The following is a 21,642-nucleotide window of genomic DNA, read 5'->3' on the forward strand; positions in this document are numbered from 1 at the left end:
TACTTTTCTGAGCATTCTTAATACCTGTTGCGTATATGCCTGGGAGCATAGGATATGTTCAGCTTTAGCATGCATGTCAAATAGTGGTTTAGATCTGTTTACACTTCATCCACAAAGAGAGAGGGTTCCAATTTCTCCACATCTGAGTTAGCACTTGGTATCACCTGTCTTTTTCATTTAAATCACTCTGGTGTTTATCTACCACTATTGCATTATGGGGCATCTTCCTTGTCCCTGGATTTGGCATTAACTATGCCATCTAAGACCTAGTCTTACCATAATACTTCAAGAGCTACCTCAAGCTGTAACGTTTTTAGTTTTCCCCCAAGTTGTCTTAGTCCAAATGGAATTCCCCATATGTTCAATGTCTACTACATGTGTTATCCCTACCTGTCACTTGGCGCGCGATCTTCCTTCTCGCTATATCTCCTTGGTGTACTGCACATTTCACTTATTCCTTATGTCGCACTTTAGCTGTTTTACTTGTCTCTATTCTACCCCACCCTGTCAGGAAAATAAGGGTAATTATATCACTGGAAGCTAGTAGGTATTTTAAAAATATAGTAAAATATAATGAATGGATGAATGCATGAATGGACAAGTTAAGTGATACACTATATTCCCAGGTAGATAATTAGCATTTTGAGGTCAAGAATTGAGTTTTATACCTTCTTGTAAGCCTAGTCACTTAAAAGGATTTGAATATTGTGGGAGGCACTTAATCTGATGAGTTTAAACATTTGTATGAATACTAAATTGATATATGATTGTCATTTTGGAAGGGTAGTGACTTACAATGACTTTCACTGCCTATGAAATCACCCTTTTATACAGATTTTACTAGACTCTTGTTGTAATCCACTTGGTGAACTTTGGTGAACCTTGTTGAAAGCAGATTATGCTTTCTCTATTTGCAAAATATTGTGCAGGTTTTATTTGTTTACTTATAATAATTGTGATTTTAACTTACATAGTTAACATACATTTATAGTTCTTTTGTAGTCCAATATGAAAAGAAATATTATTGGGACTTATCTGTATACTGTGTAAAATGGGTAAATGTTGACCCAGATAATATGTATTAAGACATGTGTAATTCAGCAAGAATTGGTAATAAGGTTAGATGTCTATTAACTTTTTCTAGCATATTGTTAAGTTGCATTAAAAAGCACAATTAATTTTTGGTTGGGTCTGTTGAGAATACAGCATGAGAATAATTTATATTTTTGTGTTAAACATTTATCCAGAAAAAACATTTGCAGCTCTTCCAGGTTGTTTCAAGAAAAAAAAAAAAAACACCAAAAACCAAAATGCAGTGTCGTATACTCTTAAAGCAGTGAAATTCTGAACTCTAATCTGTTCAAATAGTTGCAGCAAATAGTACTCTAACCAGTTTACTAAACCATATATCTTTCACTGTTCACTTTGTTAGTTATACTCAGCGTGTGGTTGGAAATGGAATCAAAGCCCAATCTGGCAATCCCGAAGTCAAAGTCAAAGGCCCGGATCCTGTGATAAATCAGATCATCGATAAACTGAAGCACGTTATTCAGGTAAGTGCTGGCCCTCTCTTATTGGTGTACTCAGTGGTGAGTAATAAGTGGGTGCTTTCCATGAAATGTGATAAATTTGTTAATGTCATCTGATAATCCTACCTAAAATTGAGTATTGGAATAACTTCCTGTATTTAGGGTTTTGGAAATATTTGGTTGAGTGATTTTTCATATAAAGTCAATGTGCAGCAGTGTGTTAATGGCTGGGCAACCTGAATCTGTGAAAAGGAGCCATAGCCTCCTCATTTCAATCAACAGTGAGAATCTCAGGTTGAGCTCCATCCCTAATAATAAGCTTTTGACATAAGAACTACTGACCATGAAAGAAAACACATAGCAGAGCATGGAAGATGCTAAATTCACCTTTCAGGTAAGTCTCTGAGCCTTTCTATTGAGGTTCTTGCTGCATTTTCAACAAAAGTGGTTATAAATGAATAATATGCATTTCTTATATTTTTTTTCTGTATTGCCTTTTACATGTTATCTCATAATCTAATTGTTTATGAAATGCTTCTGTTTTACACTCAACATTATTTAGTCAAGTGTGTTTTTTACTGCTGGTTTTAGTACATGCCACATGAAGTGTGCAAATATCTATCAAAAGAATAGTTTGTTGAACTATTCTATCAGTCAGAAACAAAGATTATGTTACAAGTTGTAAAGGCTACCCTCCATTCTGCATCTATTGGAGTTTTGGTTAAGAGGGACTATTTTTTAGTTATTGGTCTTTATGTAACAATTTATATGTGCATATTTTTTCTAAGCAAATGGTTGATACTCATTTCTAGTATTATGTGATTATTTGTCAGAAGCTATACTTAAACATAGTAGTGCATTTTTATTGATATTAAAGTATTCTAGAGCCATTGGTATGCTTCCCATAATTTTTTGGCAAAACAAGTTGATATGGGACCAGTTCTTGGGAGCCTATTTCTATGAGAGTCTCTGTATTCTGAGCAAAGTTTATGTAAGCAGCGAATGGGGCCTGAGTCCAAAACCATAGATTTCTACCCCCTAGGTAGCAATAATAATAGCTACTTTGCTTATTTAGTGACTGTTACTTTAGGAAAATAGAGCTCTCACCTGGGAAGAGAACTGAACATAACTTAACATTGAGAAAAATGGAAGAAAAAAAATGGTGTCACAACTATTAGTTAACCTCATGGCCTCTGGTGAATTAAACCAGTTCCCTCCGAGAGAATTCTCCAAGGTAAAGTAAGTATGTGCCTAACACTGCCAAGTGCTGAGACATTTCTTGGAAGTGAGTAGTCTCGGGATTGGGTTGGGAGCTCAAGTGAGTGTGAAGCACAGTGAATAGTAGGAGCTGGACCAGGACTGAGGCAGAATGGCTGAGGTCAGCGAGAGAGAGCCTGTGGTCCTCAGAAGCAACGATGTGGAGTTCGTCAGCGAATGTCTCTCACGCTCTCAAAAGGAGGGAGGTCACTCTTCCTGCCAACTTTCTGGAAACTTGCTGCTTCTTAATATGAAAAACAGGAGCTCCAGGTGAAGTTAACCTTGACTCAGTGAGAACCTAATGAGGGTTCAGGAAAACTTAGAATATTACATTTCTTCTTGTGTTTTTAGTGGCTCAATAACCAATCTAGTAGGAACTTGATGTATAAGCTAACTAGATTTCTAAGTGTGTGCTGATGTATCTGTTTTGTTGTTGGGGTTCCCAGGAAAGAGACTCTGGAACATAGCTTGTTGTACAGGAGTTTCATGGCAGCATACCGTCGCGATCAGTAAGGGACAGGAGGGAGTATGACTGTGCAGAGGTAGCAACCGAACTGTGCTGTAACTGTCACAGAAGCCTCGTCTGAACCCAGTAGGAACTCTGGAGCTGGAAGGGCCCTTTCAGGTTGTCTGGATTTGAGACAAGGAGGCCGGTCTTCCCCGGACTGGCCAGTCATTGGATGAGGCCAACTGGGGTGGAATGTGGTAGAGGTACGTGAACTCAGCTCTGAGTCATCAGCCGCCAAAAATATTTCCTGAGCTGAAGGAAGGATTGCCTTGGCCTAGGGCCCCCCACCCACAGCGTCATGCGATATAGTATGGTCTGCCGTTCAAGGTTATTTGAAAACTCTAATACACAATTGATCATAAAACCAAAAGAACTGCATATAACCTACTCCTCTTATTAAGACACAGGAAATTCTTAGTGGTCTCTAAAGTGGGATACGCATTCCCCAGAGAAAGCACAAGCTGGTCGATGGGAGACAGGAAGGAAAAAGAGAACTTATGGTGTATATTTATTCTGTCTCCTGTTAATTTTTTTTTAGTTGTAGGGACGTGTGTGAAATGTGTAACTGTGCAATGGCGCCGGAATATAGTTTCAAAATACAGAAATCTGTGTGTGAAGTGGGTGTGCTTTCCAACTGCTTTTATGGGATGTATTATAGGACAAAAACAGATGGAAGGCCCTACTCTAGGCAGTGAGGATGGAGCTGCCATAGAGCGAAGAGGCTATGATATCAGGAAACATATTCACAAGGAAATAGGTAAATCCCCAAAGTATAGGGTTTATAAAAACTGTAAGGAGGGGGACTCACTGATATCGTCACCCATCCAGCATAACTTCTTTCTTCTTGTTTCAGAGGCTTCAAAGCCACTTCTTTTTCAAGGCGACAAGGGAAATAATCCCAATTTTTTTAAACTCCTGTGTTAAATTGAGTCGCATCATTTGATCTTTGTATTAATGTGAAGCTCTCCAATTATTCATGCTTAAGTTTCATTCTAGGGTTACAAGAAAGTGTCAGATAAAAATACGACCTTGAGGTTTATCTTTTAAAAGCCTACTCAGGTGATCTGATTGAAATTTAGATTTTTATAGAAGGTAGCAGAAAGTCACATTTTGTGTGGGTGTGACTAAAATAGGTACCTTTACTGCCTTAGAACATGTTCTCCCCTAAGCCAGATCTTCGAGAGATGAAGAGAAATTTTTGATTTTCTCGCACTTCTGACTGCTGATAATATGTGTGTCCCCTAGAAGGGGTGGCTCTTGTACTGTCTATATCAAGAGACAGTTAAAAGGACTCACCACAGTGTCAGGTCTGAAAAGGTTCAGAAAATCGTCCTTTCGAAGTGAGAGTTTATTAATTGGTGTGTGTGAGAAGGTGTGTGACAAGGGAGCAAGCAGAAGGTGGAACACATTTCAGAATGTCATCTGTAGGTGTAGATGGTTACTTATTTGTTTGAGTAAAAAATGAGTTTATTTTTGGTTGTAGTGGCTGTTAAGTGCATTTGTTAATGGTGTTGTACTATGAAAATGCCATCTCTCATCACAGGAGTAAGCAAGTGTTTCTCTTGTCCATTCTTCCCATATGTGGAAATAATCCAGTCATATTTTTTAGCAAATATTGGCTCCATGCATTAGCCCCCAAATACTTTTCTTCTGGCATGCCATCGAACCTCACCTCATTTCTGCCCTGTAACCTTGGCAATTAGAGTCAGCAAACAAATTGATAGGGACTTTGCAACATAAAGGTCACTTTTTAAATGTCCTCATCATTAATTTATCCAAAATATTCAACCGATACTCTCTGAGTTCCCACTGTGGGCCTGATTTTGCACATGGCACTGAGGTTAAAGAGGTAAACAAAGCAGACGCAACCCCACTGTCCTGGAATTACATTCTAAGGAAAAGTAAACAAAGACATACAATAATGCAGCTGACAAAAATACAGAAATCAAAACAGGATGAAGTAGGGAAAGGTACTGAAGAAGACTGTACTAGTGAAGGCCACTCAAAGGGGTACATTTGAGTTGATCCCGAATGAGGAACCGTAGCAAAAGAAGAGAGGAATCATAGGAAAATCTGGGAGAACTGTGTTTGGGGCAGAGGAAATAGTAATTTCAAAGGGCCTGTGGCGTGGATCAGTTTAGTGCGTTCTGAGGACAAATGGAGCCACATGGCTGGACCAGAGTAAGGGAAGGGGAGAGACAAATATAAACTGAATTGAAGGAGGTCTCAGAGAGAGTTCAGATTTTATCCCGAACTGAGTGGGAAGCCATTGAAGACTGTGGGCAGAGGATGATACAAGTTAATTTATGTTTTATAAAAATAATTTTGACGTCCCAATGGGGAATGGACCTGAAGAGCAAGAGTGGAGGAAAGTAAGGCAGACAGAGAAGATCGTGGGGCTGAGAACTAGAATAAAGAGTGCAGAACGTGGGCGGAGGGTCGATTTAGGTAAATACGGGAAGTGGAGCTGTCAGAAATTGGTGGCCGATTGGAAATTGAGGTGACAAAGAGAGAACGAGGAGAGCATCTGGGGTCGGTGGGATGAGTGTGTCAGGAAGTGGACAGGACACCCTGGGAGTGGAGCACGTCTGGGTTTTGCTCATTGAAGGTGATTAGGAATCATGGTTCTGCTAAGGTTGAGTTGCCTGTTCGACACCTAAGGGACCACCCAGGGTTCGGTGGTGCGCACAGAGCCGGGTGGAGACGGACACTTGGGAGAGACATTTCCCAGCAGTTTCCTGCCTTCCAAAGCCCGTGCCTGAGGTGGGCAATGCTTGCCCCTTTCAAACTCACCTGCGATACAATGCTTATGGTAGAGCCAATAGCCAGGGAGGAATTTTCTAAAAGGTTAACACGAACTTCCTCAGATGTTTGCATCAGGTTGAATTGTCCTTTGAGAGTAGTTTGTAAACTAAACTTGGTTACTCTTAGTTTAGCTAATGAGGAAATGTATGCACATTTTAGTTCAGATTTTCTCTCCTACTAAACTAATTTTGAAACTTCTTGTTCATATTAACTAAGCTTGTTTAGGGCTAAGTTGGCAGCCGAAAAAGAAGTCACAGTTATGCAGCAATTTATCTTTAAGTATTAAATAACATCTATCATTTTTTAAAGAAAAATATCACAGCAGTTAAAATCCTACCCTCTGAGCAATTTTAAATGATAATGACCCACTGCTTAGAAATTACTTTACCTACTTTTCATATGAAACATAAAAAAATCAGAGAAATTTTCTATAATTCTTTTATTGCAAAATCAATAAGTGTTAGAGTGTTGTTAAAAGTAGTAGATTTAAGTAACAGTTTATTTCTTCAAATGTAACAACTTTAATACATATTAGAATATTTTCAGTTTCTATGAAATGTTCTTTTTTTATAGGAAGACTAAAATTTCTTTAAAAAGTTGTCTTCATGTATAAAATTAACTTGCTTTTTAAGTGAGTGCAACAGCAATAATCATAACCATTTTACTAAAAACCACAATATGTAGATATTTTATAATATGTATTTCAAAAATGACAATTAACTGGATTCAAACAGAAATAAGAGACTCTCTTATTTTTTTGTAGGAAAAGACTGCTAAATTGCCTTTCTTTTTTCTCCCTCTATTCCTAAAGTACCGATAAGACAAATAGTAACTTTAATGGCTATGGCAGACTGAAATGAGGCTCTTAATAGATAGGTATAAGGTTAGTAGTTATAAATACAAAAAAAATACACGATTTTAAAAAGATTAGTATCTCAAAGTTTCTGAATTCTGAAAACTATTCAAGCTTTTTTCTTTAAACCACTTACTATAAAACACTTTGGGAAATGTTTTCTATTGTTAATATACCTTTAACAGTGATGCAGAAGTAGTCAATCATAATTGATTTGTCAATTGTTAACTGTGACCTACTGGGACATGGGGTGGCAGTTGATTCTGTGAAATTCCTCTACTTCTAGTGATTCCTTTCCTTGCTCAGGGAATTCACCAAAACACCCTGACTCCATTCCCTCATCCCCACTGCACCATAATAGCAGGTCCCCAGGCTTATGATATTAATATTCCAGAAAGAGAAGCACTTTTGATTTTGTATTAGGAATGCAGCAGTGATCAAAACTCATTGTTCTCTTTTGGTTCAGAAGAAAGTATTTGAAATGCATTCAATAACTTTGAACGGTCATCTAATTTAGCAATTAGTTTGTCTGAGTAAATTCAATGGAAGGTTGCTTTCTGGATTGTGCAGTATAATGCACTGACTTCACTATTGGCCATTTCATTAAAAAAAATCAATTGTCAGCATAAAACCAACCACTTCGATTAGCATACAATCAACTGGAAATGAAAGTATAAAAACTCTTTTTGAAAGTAATGGGATTTGGGTTGGCCATAGATAATTTATTTTTTATTACTTAAAGAGTATGTAATTATTTTATGTTAGATAAAAATTTGACTTATAGTCACTTGGCTGCTGCTGATCTTAAACACTGTCATTACCTGTTAAGATTTGAACCTTTTATCTGCCAGGTTTCATGTTTGTAAAACATGTTGAAAGAACATTGAACATTAGACCTTTTATACTTTTTATTTAGGTGATTAGGACAAACTATAGCCATGTGTAGGCTAAAATCTTTAATCTTTCTGTTTAAAATCTAATATGGATTATGGTTTATATCATACAATAAGATTCCATAGAACAGTCAGCTCCTGCTAAGTTCAGATTTATTTTAAAAAATTGAAACCACTGGGCTTTAGGTTATTTCAGGAATTATGAAATATAAGAGATAAAGGTACAGAAGTCTATTGTAAACAATTAGAATGAGAAAAGAATGTTTTCAATGATTAGTGACATAACTATCCATTCAGTGAATCCAAAGAACTAAAATAAAGACCCTTCAGTTTTTGAATATGTACTGCTGCAATGAGCATCTCTTTAGTTTCAATAAAATACATTTGCCAGATTTTAGCAATGTGCATGACTTTTGAGTTAGCACAAGGCACATGGCTACATTTCAACTAGCTGTTTGTCTGTAGTCACCTTTCTTAACATCTCTAAGCCTCAAAATAATTTTGATATATAATCAAAAATACAATAACAAGTGTTGAAAGGTGTGGAGTAGTGGAACCTTCAAACATTGCTGGTGGAATGTAAAATTGTGCAACTACTTTGGAAAATAGATAATTCCTCCAAAGGTTAAACACAGAGTTATTGTATAACCCAGGAATTCCATTCCTGTGTATACGCAAGAGTGAAGAATATATGTGCCCCCACAAAAATCTGTACATGAATGTTGATAGCGTGTTATTCATAATACCTAAAAAAATGGAAACAACTTCACTGGTCATCAACTGATGAATCAATAAATAAAACGTGATATATCTATACACTGAAATAGCCTTCAGATGTATGAAAAAAAGGACTGATACTGATAAATCCTACAATATAAAAGAATCTCAGAAACATTATTTTAAATAAAAGAAGCCAGTCACAAAAGATAACATATTACATGACTCTCTTTATAAGATAAACATTAATAAATATATTTTTATCATTTTATTTGAACACCACTTTTTTACTTATATATAGAACATCTCCTGATGTTGGCAGTAGTCATGATTGCTATACTGAAGCCTCATCCTACCTGAGCATGGCGGCCCTCAGAGTACCATACAATGAGGATAATTATTTCTTGATATCCGAAAGTCTGTAAAGTTTGATCAGCTTTTGCCCTTTGCACTTCCTGACCCACTTTTCATTCCCCAGCACACTGCTATGTAATCATTGCCTCCTTCCTTCCAGAAAATGCCCTTGGGAACCTTACTGATTATCATTGTCTGTTCATAATCCAATAGCCTATTGTCAGTTCTTATCTCTTTTGACTATTTAACAGAATTTATCTTTATTGCTGACCTGCTTCTCCTTGCTCTCCTCTTCATCCCTCATCAGCCTGTCTGATCACTCTCATCCCAGGGTCTTTGCTCCATTCTTTAATTCCTTTAAATGCTGTGTTTATCTGGGATCTCATCCAGTCCCTTTTCCCTTCTCATTTACATACTCTCTGCCTCTTCCTGACTCGTAGTAGCTTGATGATAATGAAGATAACTTATCTTTGTCCCCAGGTTTCCACTGAGTCTCAAATACCTCAATCTACCAACTGGGCAAGGACCATGAAATTTCAAAATCAACATGGCTAGAAGAGAACTCCATCCTAGTTCTTACCCTCTTCCCTAAATTGATCCCCCTTCTGCTATTCCTGGTTGCTGTAACTTATACCTTGGATGTCATCTTTAATTACTCTTTTTCCTTATCTGTCCTTATCATCACAGTCTGTTATTTATTTATTTATTTATTTTTTTAAAGGGAGGAAATAGGGAAAAAAAAGAATATTTCCCACATAGGATTGCTTTTAGAGTTCATTCAGAGACATTTATAAAGTCTCTACCAAATACTTAACAAATATTTTTGAACTCCTGCTTCTCCTTACTTCATGACAATTGTTATTGTTGACACCACCATTAATCCCTATCAAGCTCAGAATACTGTTATCCCAGTTCTACAATCACTGGTCCAGGAAATATCCTGAGACAGTAATATCCAGAGAAATATCTAATTTCTCCCCTACAGTCATTGTACAACACACTGCTGTCTGGTTTATGTATCCAAAACCCCACTGAATGATCTTGCAAAAGTCACTAATTATCCCTTGTGGCAGAATCCAATAGACAATTATCAGTCTATTGGTAGAATGATCATGTCAATAACCATTTAAAACCATTCAATTAAACCTTACACTATTAAGACAAAATCCAGGCCCTTGGGTTTTTGGTTAAATGTGTAAATTTGGCCACATGTGTAGATCTTTTCTATTCTAAAACTACTCTAAAATGCAAATAAGTAAATATAAATGTATTAACTCAAAAGGAAACAGAAAAGTCCAATACACTTTAAAAACATTCATGGCAAGGAAAGGGATGGAAATTGAGAGGGAGGCATACATTGCAATCAAAATATGTACAGTAAGGTTTGCTGATAAGAAGTTGGACAGTTCATCTGGCAACACATGGGGTACATGGAAATACCTGATAACAGGAAAAGCAGACATGGAATACAGAGCTAAAAGCCTGTGTATCGCTTAGCTCCCCAGGTCAAACTGTGCTCCAGATAATTCACGTCTTATTTCTCCTTTGCAGTCTTGAGGGGCATTTTCTGGGGAAAAAAAATACCAGGAAGATCCCTGGCTCATAACTCCAGCCAGAATAGAAGGAAAAATGAATTACAGGGCAGAAAATGGAAGAATTAAGTGAAAACTCACATACTGACCTGTCTGTTTTCCAAATGCTGACATGCAAATGCCCACTGCCCATGTTGAAAATTAGATTACTCTTCTTTGAAGAAACTGATCAATTCTATGGAAAATAATTTCATATAGTGATTGGACCTCCATCCACTGGGATGGTAAGTCATCATGTAATTGAATGGTGGTATGATATTCTATTATACCATATTTACATAAAAAAACTGCCCAACATCCACTGGTAATCAATGATCAGTATAAGTTTATGAAAAATAAGTACAGCAAAAAAAAGGAAAAAATAGATAAAAGATAGTGTAAAGAAAATATCCCCAAACTCTATCAACATCCTCCAAAAATTATAGATTGCATTCTTTACTCAATAATGCATTGTTTCCAAATGATCAATAGAAGAATAAGAAAGAGCTTCAGATAATTAAAAACATAAAAATTAAAAATTCAGAAGAAGTTTTGGAGATAAAATGAAGGAAATATTTAAAAAATAAAAAAGAGAAATAGATAAGGAATAAAATGTTTAAATATGAGAATTTCACTCTAAGGGATTAAAGTAACAATACTTCAGAGAAAGGAACCAAACTAATAGGGAGATGAAATTTGTCAAATAAATAATGTAGCAGGGTATTTTTTCTGAAATGAAGAATTGTGACTCCATATTGAGCCTGCCACATAAGCACTACAATGAATAAAAACACACATATATGCACAAGAGACTGAAAATTTTGAATATTGAAGAGATGATACTAAAATCATCCAGAAAAAGAAACTGAAAAAACAAAATAAAAACAGATGCATATGAAGAATGGGGATCAAACTTGTTTTTGCTTGTCAACAGGAATACTAAAAGGCAATTGTAAAGCAACACATTCAAATTATGAGGCAACTGATATCTGACCTGAAATTCTATACCAAACTAAATTAGCAATCTGGTATGATGATAGATTAATAAATTTTGTAGATAGTAAACATATAAAATTTATACTTTGTATACCTTATGAAAATATGAAGCTGTTAGTAAAAAGAATAATACAGAAATAAGAATAGTTGGGGTCCAGAAAACATGGTATTGAATACACGAGAGTAGGAAAATGAATGACTGTTTGTAAGAGGATATGTTATAATCCCAAAAGAAAGAAATTAAATAACTTAAACTTATGTGTTGGAATGTATGGAAAATATATTATTAAGCATTTGACAAATCTCTTAGAACACTTAAGGAAATATAGAAAGATGTGATAGATAGAAGGCAAACTATGAAAATTGATAGATACCATGGCAATTATAGATTATATAAAGCAAAAAGCTTTACATGAAGAGAAATATAATTATAGTATACTACTGATCTGATATGAATAATATATGTGTAGATATAACTATTATTTTAATCAAAACTTTGCCAGGACTGTATTAGTTGGATGGGGAAACAGAAAATGGGCCTTGGTTTGTATCAGAAAATCAGCAAATATTGCCAAAAATTGATAATCGAGAATACTGCCTATTTAATAAAAGTCATTTAGCCTTGTAAGGCTAATACCAGAACATTTAATCAGATTGATTGTTACCACTTGTAGTGGATAGAAATGTAGTGTATAAAGTGTTTGGGCACAGGCATGCTATTTTTTTTAATATAAATATTTTGGTACTATTCAGTTTTTTACTAGCTGTATGTATTACTCTGATAAATGTAATTTTAAAAACTGAAGACAAACTCTGCATCATGATTCATATTGGCCTGTATAAAGTGATCTTGTATGTCTCTACCCTCATTTGTTAATTTTTTCCCTTTTCTATACAAACCTGTCATCTGCTCTCCCCACACAAACTCTCCTCATCATTTTGGTTCTTTCAACATTAGAGGCTCTTTCTTAGTTCTAGATCATCCTTAAACACACACACACACACACACACACACACAAATAATTATTACTTTTACATGAAAAAAAAGTGTGTTTCTTTTCTCTGTAACTCATAACCATCCTTTTATGCCTCAGTTTGTCCTGACAAAGTACATGTATACTGTTAATGTTCTCCTTGGCATTCTTAACTGACTTATGAGAAAGGCCTTCTTTAGGGAAGAAAAAATAAGGAATTAAAAAACAAAAACAAAAACTAGAGTGTTTGGCAATTTCCACAGTGAAGTCTGAACGCATTTTCTCTTCCCAAATATCTTAGTAAAGTTAGTGTAATTTTTCATTATTTCTGAGCCCACTCTTTGCCGTCCTATTATTCTCTGCCTGATTTTAGTGTTTTGAGTCATACAGAATGTACATGGCTAATTTTTCAGTTTGAAATTGGCTGATCTTTTTGCTCTGATTAAGTGCTCCATAGAAATCTCTCCTTCTGCTTTTTCTGGATGTTAATTCAGGTTAATAATTCTACCAATCTCACTGAATTCTTAGGGTCATGGTGGTTCACAAGGCTTTGCCATCAAACAACCCAGCTTTTCTCTTTTTGTTATTCATGATTTTCTGGGCCATGTGCAGTCTTTTTCTGACAACTGCCACGACTCAGCTGCAAATACCTCAAAGTTTGGCATGTGCACGCGCGCGCGCGCACACACACACACACACACACACATTCACCTAATGATCTTTTATAGCCCTCTGCCATACGTAGTTTTTGACTGGCTCATGCCTATATCAGGTTTCTGCAGGTATATTACAAGTCTGTAATGCTTTGCAGACTCAATAAATGTACTCCGTAGTTACTTGAATGCCATTTTATGAATGCCCTTTGAAGATGGGGCTGGTCAGAGTGGAGCAGTTTCTGGATACATGTCTTGCAAGTCAGCAGCACTAAACCACATGGCCTCCTATAGTTTTGAAAGTGTTAGTGCACACTGAAAGCGAGCTGACTTTTGAGAGGAATATGGTCGCAGGGAATCCATGCGAAAGTTTCTTGGGCACAGGATAGTGAAGAAGTGAAATAAATGCTGTATGAAGATTCATTAAAGAAAACCAATGTAAGAGCTCAAAGATAAAAATTAAAATATGAATTATAACATTCTTAAGAAATGCATCTTATGAATAAAAATTCTACATTTATTACGTATTTCACATTGATGGGATGGAAACTTAATTGCTTTCATGAAAAATAAAATAGATTAAGAGTTGTATAGTAATGACTTTGAATAGGTATATATATATTTTTACAAGGCAAGTGATTACTATTTCTGAAAATGATCAGACACAAAGACCAATGGAACAGAATTGAGAGCCCAGAAATAAAACCACCCACATATGGACAAATAATTTTTGACAAAGAAGCCAAAAATGTACAATGGAGGAAAGAAGCCTCTTTAATAGATGGTACTGGAAAAATTGGAAAACCACATGCAAAACTGTGAAACTAGATGAAAGTTTGTCCCCATCTACAAAATTTAATTAAAAATAGATCAAAGACATCAATATAAGATCTGAAACAAAAAAAATTATGTAGAAGAAAACATAGATATTAAATTTATGTACTTTGCTCTTAGAGAAGATTTTATGACTTTGACCCCAAATGCAAGGAAAGTGAAGGCAAAAGTAAGTGACTGAGACTCTATCAAACTAAAAAGATTTTGCACAACAATAGAAATCACCAAGACAAAAGGCAACCAACTGAGTAGGAGAAAATATTTGCAAACAACAGCTCCAACAAGGGGTTAATATCTAAAATATGTAAAGAACTGATACAACTCAAAACCAAACTAACAAAGAATTCAGTTTAAAAAAATGGTCAGAGGACATGAACAGACACTTTTCCCAAGAAGACATACAAATGACCAACAGACATATGAAAAGATCTCAGCTTCACTAGCTGTTAGGGAAATGCAAATCAAAACTACAATGAGCTACCACCTCACACCTGTTAGAATGGTAACTACGACAAGACAAGTAATAACAAGTGTTGGAGAGATGGTGGAGAAAAAGAAACCTTCATTCACTGCTGGTGGGAATATAAAACCACTATGATACAGCCACTATGGAAAACAGTATGGAGGGTCCTCAAAAAATTTAAGAATAGAGTTACCATCTGACCCAGCAACCCCTCTTCTGGGTATCTACCTGAAAATTTTGAAAACATTTAATTGCAATGATATATGCACCCCTATATTCATTACAACATTATTCATGGTGGTCAAGACATGGAGACAACCAAAGTGGCCTTTGATAGAGGATGGGATGAAGAAGATGTGGTGCATATATACAATGGAACACTACTACTCAGCCATAAGAAAATATGAAGTATTGCCATTTGCAACAACATGGATGAACCTTGAGGATATTATGCTAAGCAAAAAAGTCAGTCAGAAAAAGTTAAGAGCAATAGGATCTCACTTATGTGAAATAAAACTGGATATATGATATTTCGAGATATGAAACTGAAACTCATAGACACAGACCACAGTATGGTGGCTACCACAGACAGGGAGTTGGGGACTGGTACCGGTAAAGGGGGGCAAATATATGGTGATGGAAGACGATTTGGCTTTGGGTGGTGTCCAACACAAAGACCATTTATCATAGAAATGAACACTTAAGACCTACATAATCTTATTACTCAATGTCACCTCAGTAAATTGAGTTAAAAATAAAATAAAAATGATTCAAAGGGAGGGACATATTAATAAACTTCTTTTGCCTTTCACCAGCATATCTCAAAACTAAATTAATTCTCAACATTTGTGACTAAAGTTTCTGTCCTGATTAAAAAATACATACATATATATATATATATATATATATCTCTAGCATGAACCTCATTAAACAGACAGTAAAATCTAATTTAACTTTCTTTTATACTCCTTTTCTTTTTACCTTGTAAAAGCAAATGAGCTTGTCAGCTTTTAATTATAAAAGTCTAATTTTAATTTCTTATATACTATGTATAACAAAATAAGACAGTTTCAAAATTTACTCTGTCCTAGTGCCTTTCTACTGTACACATTCATTTTTAATTTAACAATAAGAAAATCCTTTCAAGATTTTTGTAAAAGAATCACATTATCAGAAGAGAAGTTTAATACTTCTAGAAGTTTAACAATTTTAGGAAATAAGTATCTTAAGTCACTTAATAGATCTTGAAATGAAGACCTAATTTATAAGCTTTTAAATATTGTTTTTGCACTCATTAAAATGTTTACAGAGTTTACATTTTATAATTTCCCTTCTTAAAAACTAAGTGAAATATGCCTCAAATATATCAATATGACTTATACTTAAATTCTTATTGCTCTGGTTTTTCATTGATGAGAACCGACTAGCAAAATAATTATGTCATTCAAGAGCACAATAACCTTATTGGAAAACTAATTTTCAATGTCTGTTTTGCAAATATGCTCATGACTAGTGAATTGTTTAATTTGCCATGCCAATTCATTGAAATGCCATGTTCTATTCATTCTTAAAAACACTCTTTATCTGACATTTATATATTGAATGAATGAATGAGATATATAATTAAGTGGATCTCTATATGTAAAATTTAAGTGGAATGGGAAAGTGAATATTCCTAATTATCAAACACTAATAGTAACTGCCTAAATCACTCTAATTACCAATATTATGCTTTCATTCTTGGACTATAATTAAAAATTTCTGTATTGTTTTACTCACTAATCCCATCCATTTCTTCATTCCCTGAGCAAACATTGATTTAGTATGCATCGGATGCCAGGTAGACTGATAGGCACACAGGAAGTTTTAAGAATAATTAAATGAGGGCCCTGATGAGAGGGATTATATTCTAGAAACAATGCCAGTTGCAGTTAGGCACTGGTCTGCTTCAAAGTAAGCTGGGAAGGCTTGCCAAAACTCTTTATTCTATTCAACAAATGCTGTTGAGGCTCTATTGTGGATCAGGGAATTTCCTAAGGAATGGTATATGAAATGAATAAGACCATACCTGCTTATAACAAATCATTTTATAATAAAGATATCTGCTTTGTAGGTTTTCTAGTAAGATTTCTGATCTAACTATAAAAGCCTCAGAGAATTAGTCATAGTTCCAGCAATCTATGATAGAAGGTATTCAATTAAGATTAACTATAAAATGAATTACCAGGGAATATTTACCTGTGGTACCATTTACCTCACTTAGAATATGGTTGTAATTTGTCTTAAAAGATACTATAACTTGCTCATAGTTGTTGTAATGCTTGAATAGTAGAAATGTTGAACAATGACACCTTTGTAGCAGTCAAGCTATTGCTATAATAATTCTGTGTTTTAAAAAAAGCCTGCAAAACTTGGTGAAAAGCATCAAGACACATATGTTTTTCTTGTGCATACACCTGTGGTCAGCCACAACACACCTGATCGAGGCTGGATTTGGCTAGGACTTGTGTGAAGCCCATATCTGTTGCATGTGTGAATGCTAGTAATAATAGAACTTATTCCTGCCAGATATTGATTTACTTTAATAAACTACAAAAATCAGAAGAAATTACTAACAGAGAAATTACACTTGAAATATAGTCTTGGCTACAAATGAGATTGGATTGTTATGTAAAACACTTGCACCATGATTATTTTGTTAGGATTGGTTTATTAAAGCATAGTTAGTAACATTATCAGCAGAAAAGCATGTGTTATAATTAAATCACTTAAATAATCATTTCTTAATGCCTTAATATGCTAGATTTTGCAATTCATTAAAGTAGACAAGAGTTCTATGTAAATACAACTTATTTTCAGTAGTTTGCTTCGGTAGAAGTGCTAGAAAATTTAGAATTCTGCATTAACATTTAATAACAATATGCTGTTCTGATGTTGATGCATTATATTTATCTGCAAACCATGCAGCAAGACAGAAATACAGGATAATTAGAACATTTGCAACCTGTTTGCCTTTGGCAGTTATCAACAGCGAAATTTGTTTTGTCTCTAGAAAAATATAGATGATTTTGGAAATGAGCTGGTTCCAGTTTCACTTTAAGAGCAACTTATATACTGAGGTTATATTTACCAGTGTGTCCAAACATACCATATTATTTTCTGTTTCTTATATTCCATACTTAGAATTTGTCCAGCCAAACAGACTATTAAAACTAATAGTATTAAGATGCTAGTACAGACTAGATCTCAGATATCTCATTGTCCCATGAAATTTATCACTGGGGCGAGGAGGTGGAAATGAAGCCATTGGGAATGCAGATTCTCTGCTGATAATTATTTCTCTTCCTTTAAGAATGTTCCTCAATAGACAAGAATATGGAAGTGTTTATATTAGATATTTTTGAAGTATCTAAAGTACATACTTTGCCAAGATTTAATAAGTAGATCCATTTATGTAAAATATGCTCAGTGCAACCTATTTTGCATGTGAGTGTGTAGTAAACATATATCCATGTTATTCTCAAACTGCTCTTGGTTACTGAACCATTAAGCTGAATTTATGGTCATTCTCCTGTGCTTAAGATACATGGTAACCAGCTGAAGAGACGGCCCTAACAAGGGCAACAACAAGCTTGATGTTCCTAATACTTAACATCATGTGTCATCTACTCTCTTCCCACCATGTCCCTTACTTGACTGGGTTCTAAACACCTGTTCCACTCAGAGACTCTCATTGACATTGTTGTAAATGACTTCAATAAGCATTTACTCAACCTGCTTTTGTCCCAAGTTAATTTTTACATGTTCGTCTCCGGTAGATCAACCAGAAGGAATTATGCGAAATACCTCTACATGACTTCATAAAGTAGAGTAAAAAAAGAAAGCAGTGTTTGGAAAGTGATCAGGTTGACACAGTGTCCCCCCATTAAACGAGTGGCCGTTTTCAGGAGAGGAGGCCAAAGCGCTGTAAAAGTTCCTGCATTAGTTTCGGCAGCCCACAATCGGTCACGTCGCATGCTTCAAGGTTACAAAGGAGCCTCATGGTGGGACAAATGCAGCACAGAGGAGACGTTAGTTGTGTTCAAGGTTTTAAAATGAAGCCAGAGCAAGAATTTGAGCTGACAATATCTGGAAATCTACCTCAGGAAGCGGGCCCCCAGGGGATTCCAGAAACCTCTTCTCAGATCCTATACCCTTGGACTTTCAGGAATCTTTACCCAAGTCTCCTTTTCTAAAATATAATTAATGGTCACAACAACAGCAAACGTCGATTAAGAAAAGAGTAAACATAAGATGGACCAGAGGACTTTCTACACAGAGAATGCCAGAGATCTGAGGAACAAAGAAGAAAGATATGAAGAGGGAGAAGAGCAGAAGCGGACGTGAAAGGAAAAGGGCATAAATGCTAACAATTTTCTTAATTTTCTTTCAAAGGAATAAGATTTCACCGATTGCCTTCCCAGTACCAAATTCACAAATGTATTTTTGAAAATTTCCCTCTCAATCCTTTTTTTTTTTAAGACAGTGAGAATTCAGTGTTTCAGTTTTCATTACCACCCTCTCAGTACCATTCTGAGGAGTCCAGAAGTCTTTCTTTTCTCATTTTTTATTTTAATAATTTATTTTTCAATTATAGTTTACATTTGATGTGGTTTTGCATTAGCTTCAGGTGTGCAGCCACAGACAGAGGTCTTTCTGGACTGAGCCTCGGACTCCGTTCTGAGGGCTCTGTGGCCCCCACCCTCGCCCCCTCAGCCTCAATACGCCACAATCACTGGACCTTTTTATATTAGTAAACTGTGCTATTATTTTAACAATAATATAGTGAATGATTTTTCCATTTTTATTCTTAAATGACTGAATTTTATGTATTAATGCTTCTAAAACATTTATAAGCCCTTAAGAATTTCAAGTCAAATCGTCACTAAAGCAGCAAAAATCCGCACGTTATGCATCTCTTTTAAAGGTCAAAAGTGAACCATTTGTTTTCAAACTGAAGAGACTTTATTTCCTTCTAGAGTTTTTGCTGAATTATCTGCAATACAGCAGAGAATCTTATAAGCTACAATCTCAGTTTTCTTCTTTTTGAGGATTTCAAAATGAAAACTGGCATTTGTCCACCAATTTATTATTTTGTCTTTGTTGGATGAATGCACCTAGATAGTTTTACCTGTACATAATTTTCAACATAAACTTTTAGCAAAATCTTTCATTTTTATCATGTAGGCAGATGTGATTTTTATTCTTTTTCTTTTTCATTGAACAGTTATCTCATTTGAAATTTTCACTTGATTTAATTTAACTTTTTTTTAGAGTAGATACATCTGGTTGTCATTTTAATGGGTTGCCTAGAAGCTGTGACCACAATAGTATTACATTTTCCTGCTGTTCCTTTGTTTTTGATTCCCATATATCAATTTTTAAAAAATGGAATTAATATGTTGTCAGAGATTTTATTTGATTTTTGCCTTTCCGAAATGTCCTTCCATGAGTATTTTATTAATGCCTTTGGAAATATTTTATGGTTAATTGATACATAAAACATCAGAATGCCTTCAGAAATTTTTACTTTCCCAAATATACATTGATATATGTTATATAATAGAATCTACAAAATTATTTTGGGGTGACAAATTTTGTTTTATAAGGACAATTCTCTAATGTAATTTAAAAGTAATAAACTAACCTTTGATGGTCTAGACTTAAAACACATTTATTATTTTAATCTTCATAAAATTTAAGAAGACTGTGTATTCAGAATTGGTTACATAAGTTTCAGGCCCCATGCAATAAGGAAATGTAGTCCCCTTTTTCAGAAGTAACTAAGAATTTTAAGACGACCTAGTAGCATATACACAGGGCCTCTGTAAGCACGTCACATGCCCATGAAGTCAGCACTGTTTGAATTTTTTTTCATTTTAAAAATTAAATTCTTATTTTGAAATGATTGTATACTCACTTGCGAGTTGTAAGAAATAATATGGAGATCTTGCACCCCTGTACCCAGTTTCCCTAGTGGTAACACCTTGTTGAACTCAAGTATGATATCACAACCAGGATATTGATGTTGATACAGTCGAGATACTGACCAATTCCATCACCATCAGGGTCCCTCATGTTCTTCTGTGGCCACATTTGGTGTCACTTCAAAAAAAAAAATTCAACTGTTCCTATCGGTATGAAGTGAGATCTCATTATGGTTTTAATTAGCATTTCGCATTAGGTAACTAATGAGCATCTTCTCATGTGCTTGTTTGCCATCAGTATGTCTTCTTCAGTGAAATGTCTCTTTATATCTTTTTGCCCCTTTTCAATTTGGATTGCTTAGTTTTCTCCCTGGGAGTTTTGAGAGTTTTGTTTTTGTTTTTGTTTTTGTTTTATTCTAGATACTAGTGCTTTGTCAGATATATGGCTTGCAAATATTTTCTCCCAATCTGTAGCTTGTCCTTGCATCCTTTAACAGGGCCTTGCATTGAACAAAAGTTCTTAATTCTAATGAAATCCAATTTATCATTTTTTATTTTATAACTCATGCTTTTGGTTTAAGTGATAGCATATTATTACATCTATAGAAATAAAGCTATTAAAAAAAATCACACACCCAACCTCAAATTCAAAGCATGAAATTCTTAAACGAACTCTCTAACAACACTTACTTTTTAACTTAATATTTCACCTATGTATTTTACTTGTGAAAACTCTAGGTACCATTTCTATCATATTTTAGCCTAAAATCTAACTTCTGTAGATTCTCACAACTATCCGAAATTAGCCCTAATGACCAATTCAGACATAACTGTACTTCCTGTTCTATTAGTTGGAATCATATGAAACTATCAATACTCAGCCTTTGGGCTTATGGAAATGCAGTTGTTTCGACCTATGCTGTGGCACCCTATTAAAATGTGAAATTAGGACTATATGGCTTCCTCCCCACCCAACACCAAATGCATACACATAACCTCTTCCAAAGCTTCAGGTCTTTTCTGCCCCAAGCCTAACTATTCTTTAACTATCATTATTCATATGAGAAGGTTTCCAGACCCTTCAACATGTTGGTTGAGGGACTATAACAATTAGGTTTATAAATTTTTCTTTGGCAGTTTGACATATTTTTAAAAAATTAATGATCTAAATGTTAACTAATAGACTGTGCAGTGAAACATGCTTACCAGTTCCCATGACCTAAAACATGTCTAAACCCCTGACCCCCAATTTTTTCCTTAACAGTTTCT

The 21,642-nt window shown here is 35.0% G+C and overlaps 1 protein-coding gene across 1 annotated transcript in view; it reads left to right on the plus strand.

The window, feature by feature from the left end:
* Positions 1-21,642, plus strand: part of GPC5 (glypican 5) — a 1,150,586-nt gene that overhangs the window by 366,504 nt on the left and 762,440 nt on the right. Inside the window, exon 6 of the mRNA XM_054586471.1 lies at positions 1,433-1,553. Within this exon, the coding sequence (XP_054442446.1) occupies positions 1,433-1,553 (121 nt within the window). The remainder of the gene's footprint in view (positions 1-1,432; positions 1,554-21,642) is intronic.

The sequence above is a fragment of the Pteronotus mesoamericanus genome, unplaced genomic scaffold, assembly GCF_021234165.1.
Source record: "Pteronotus mesoamericanus isolate MK-2021 breed Mesoamerican mustached bat unplaced genomic scaffold, CSHL_Meso_final contig_94, whole genome shotgun sequence".
In the NCBI taxonomy this organism is placed as follows: Eukaryota; Metazoa; Chordata; class Mammalia; order Chiroptera; family Mormoopidae; genus Pteronotus; species Pteronotus mesoamericanus.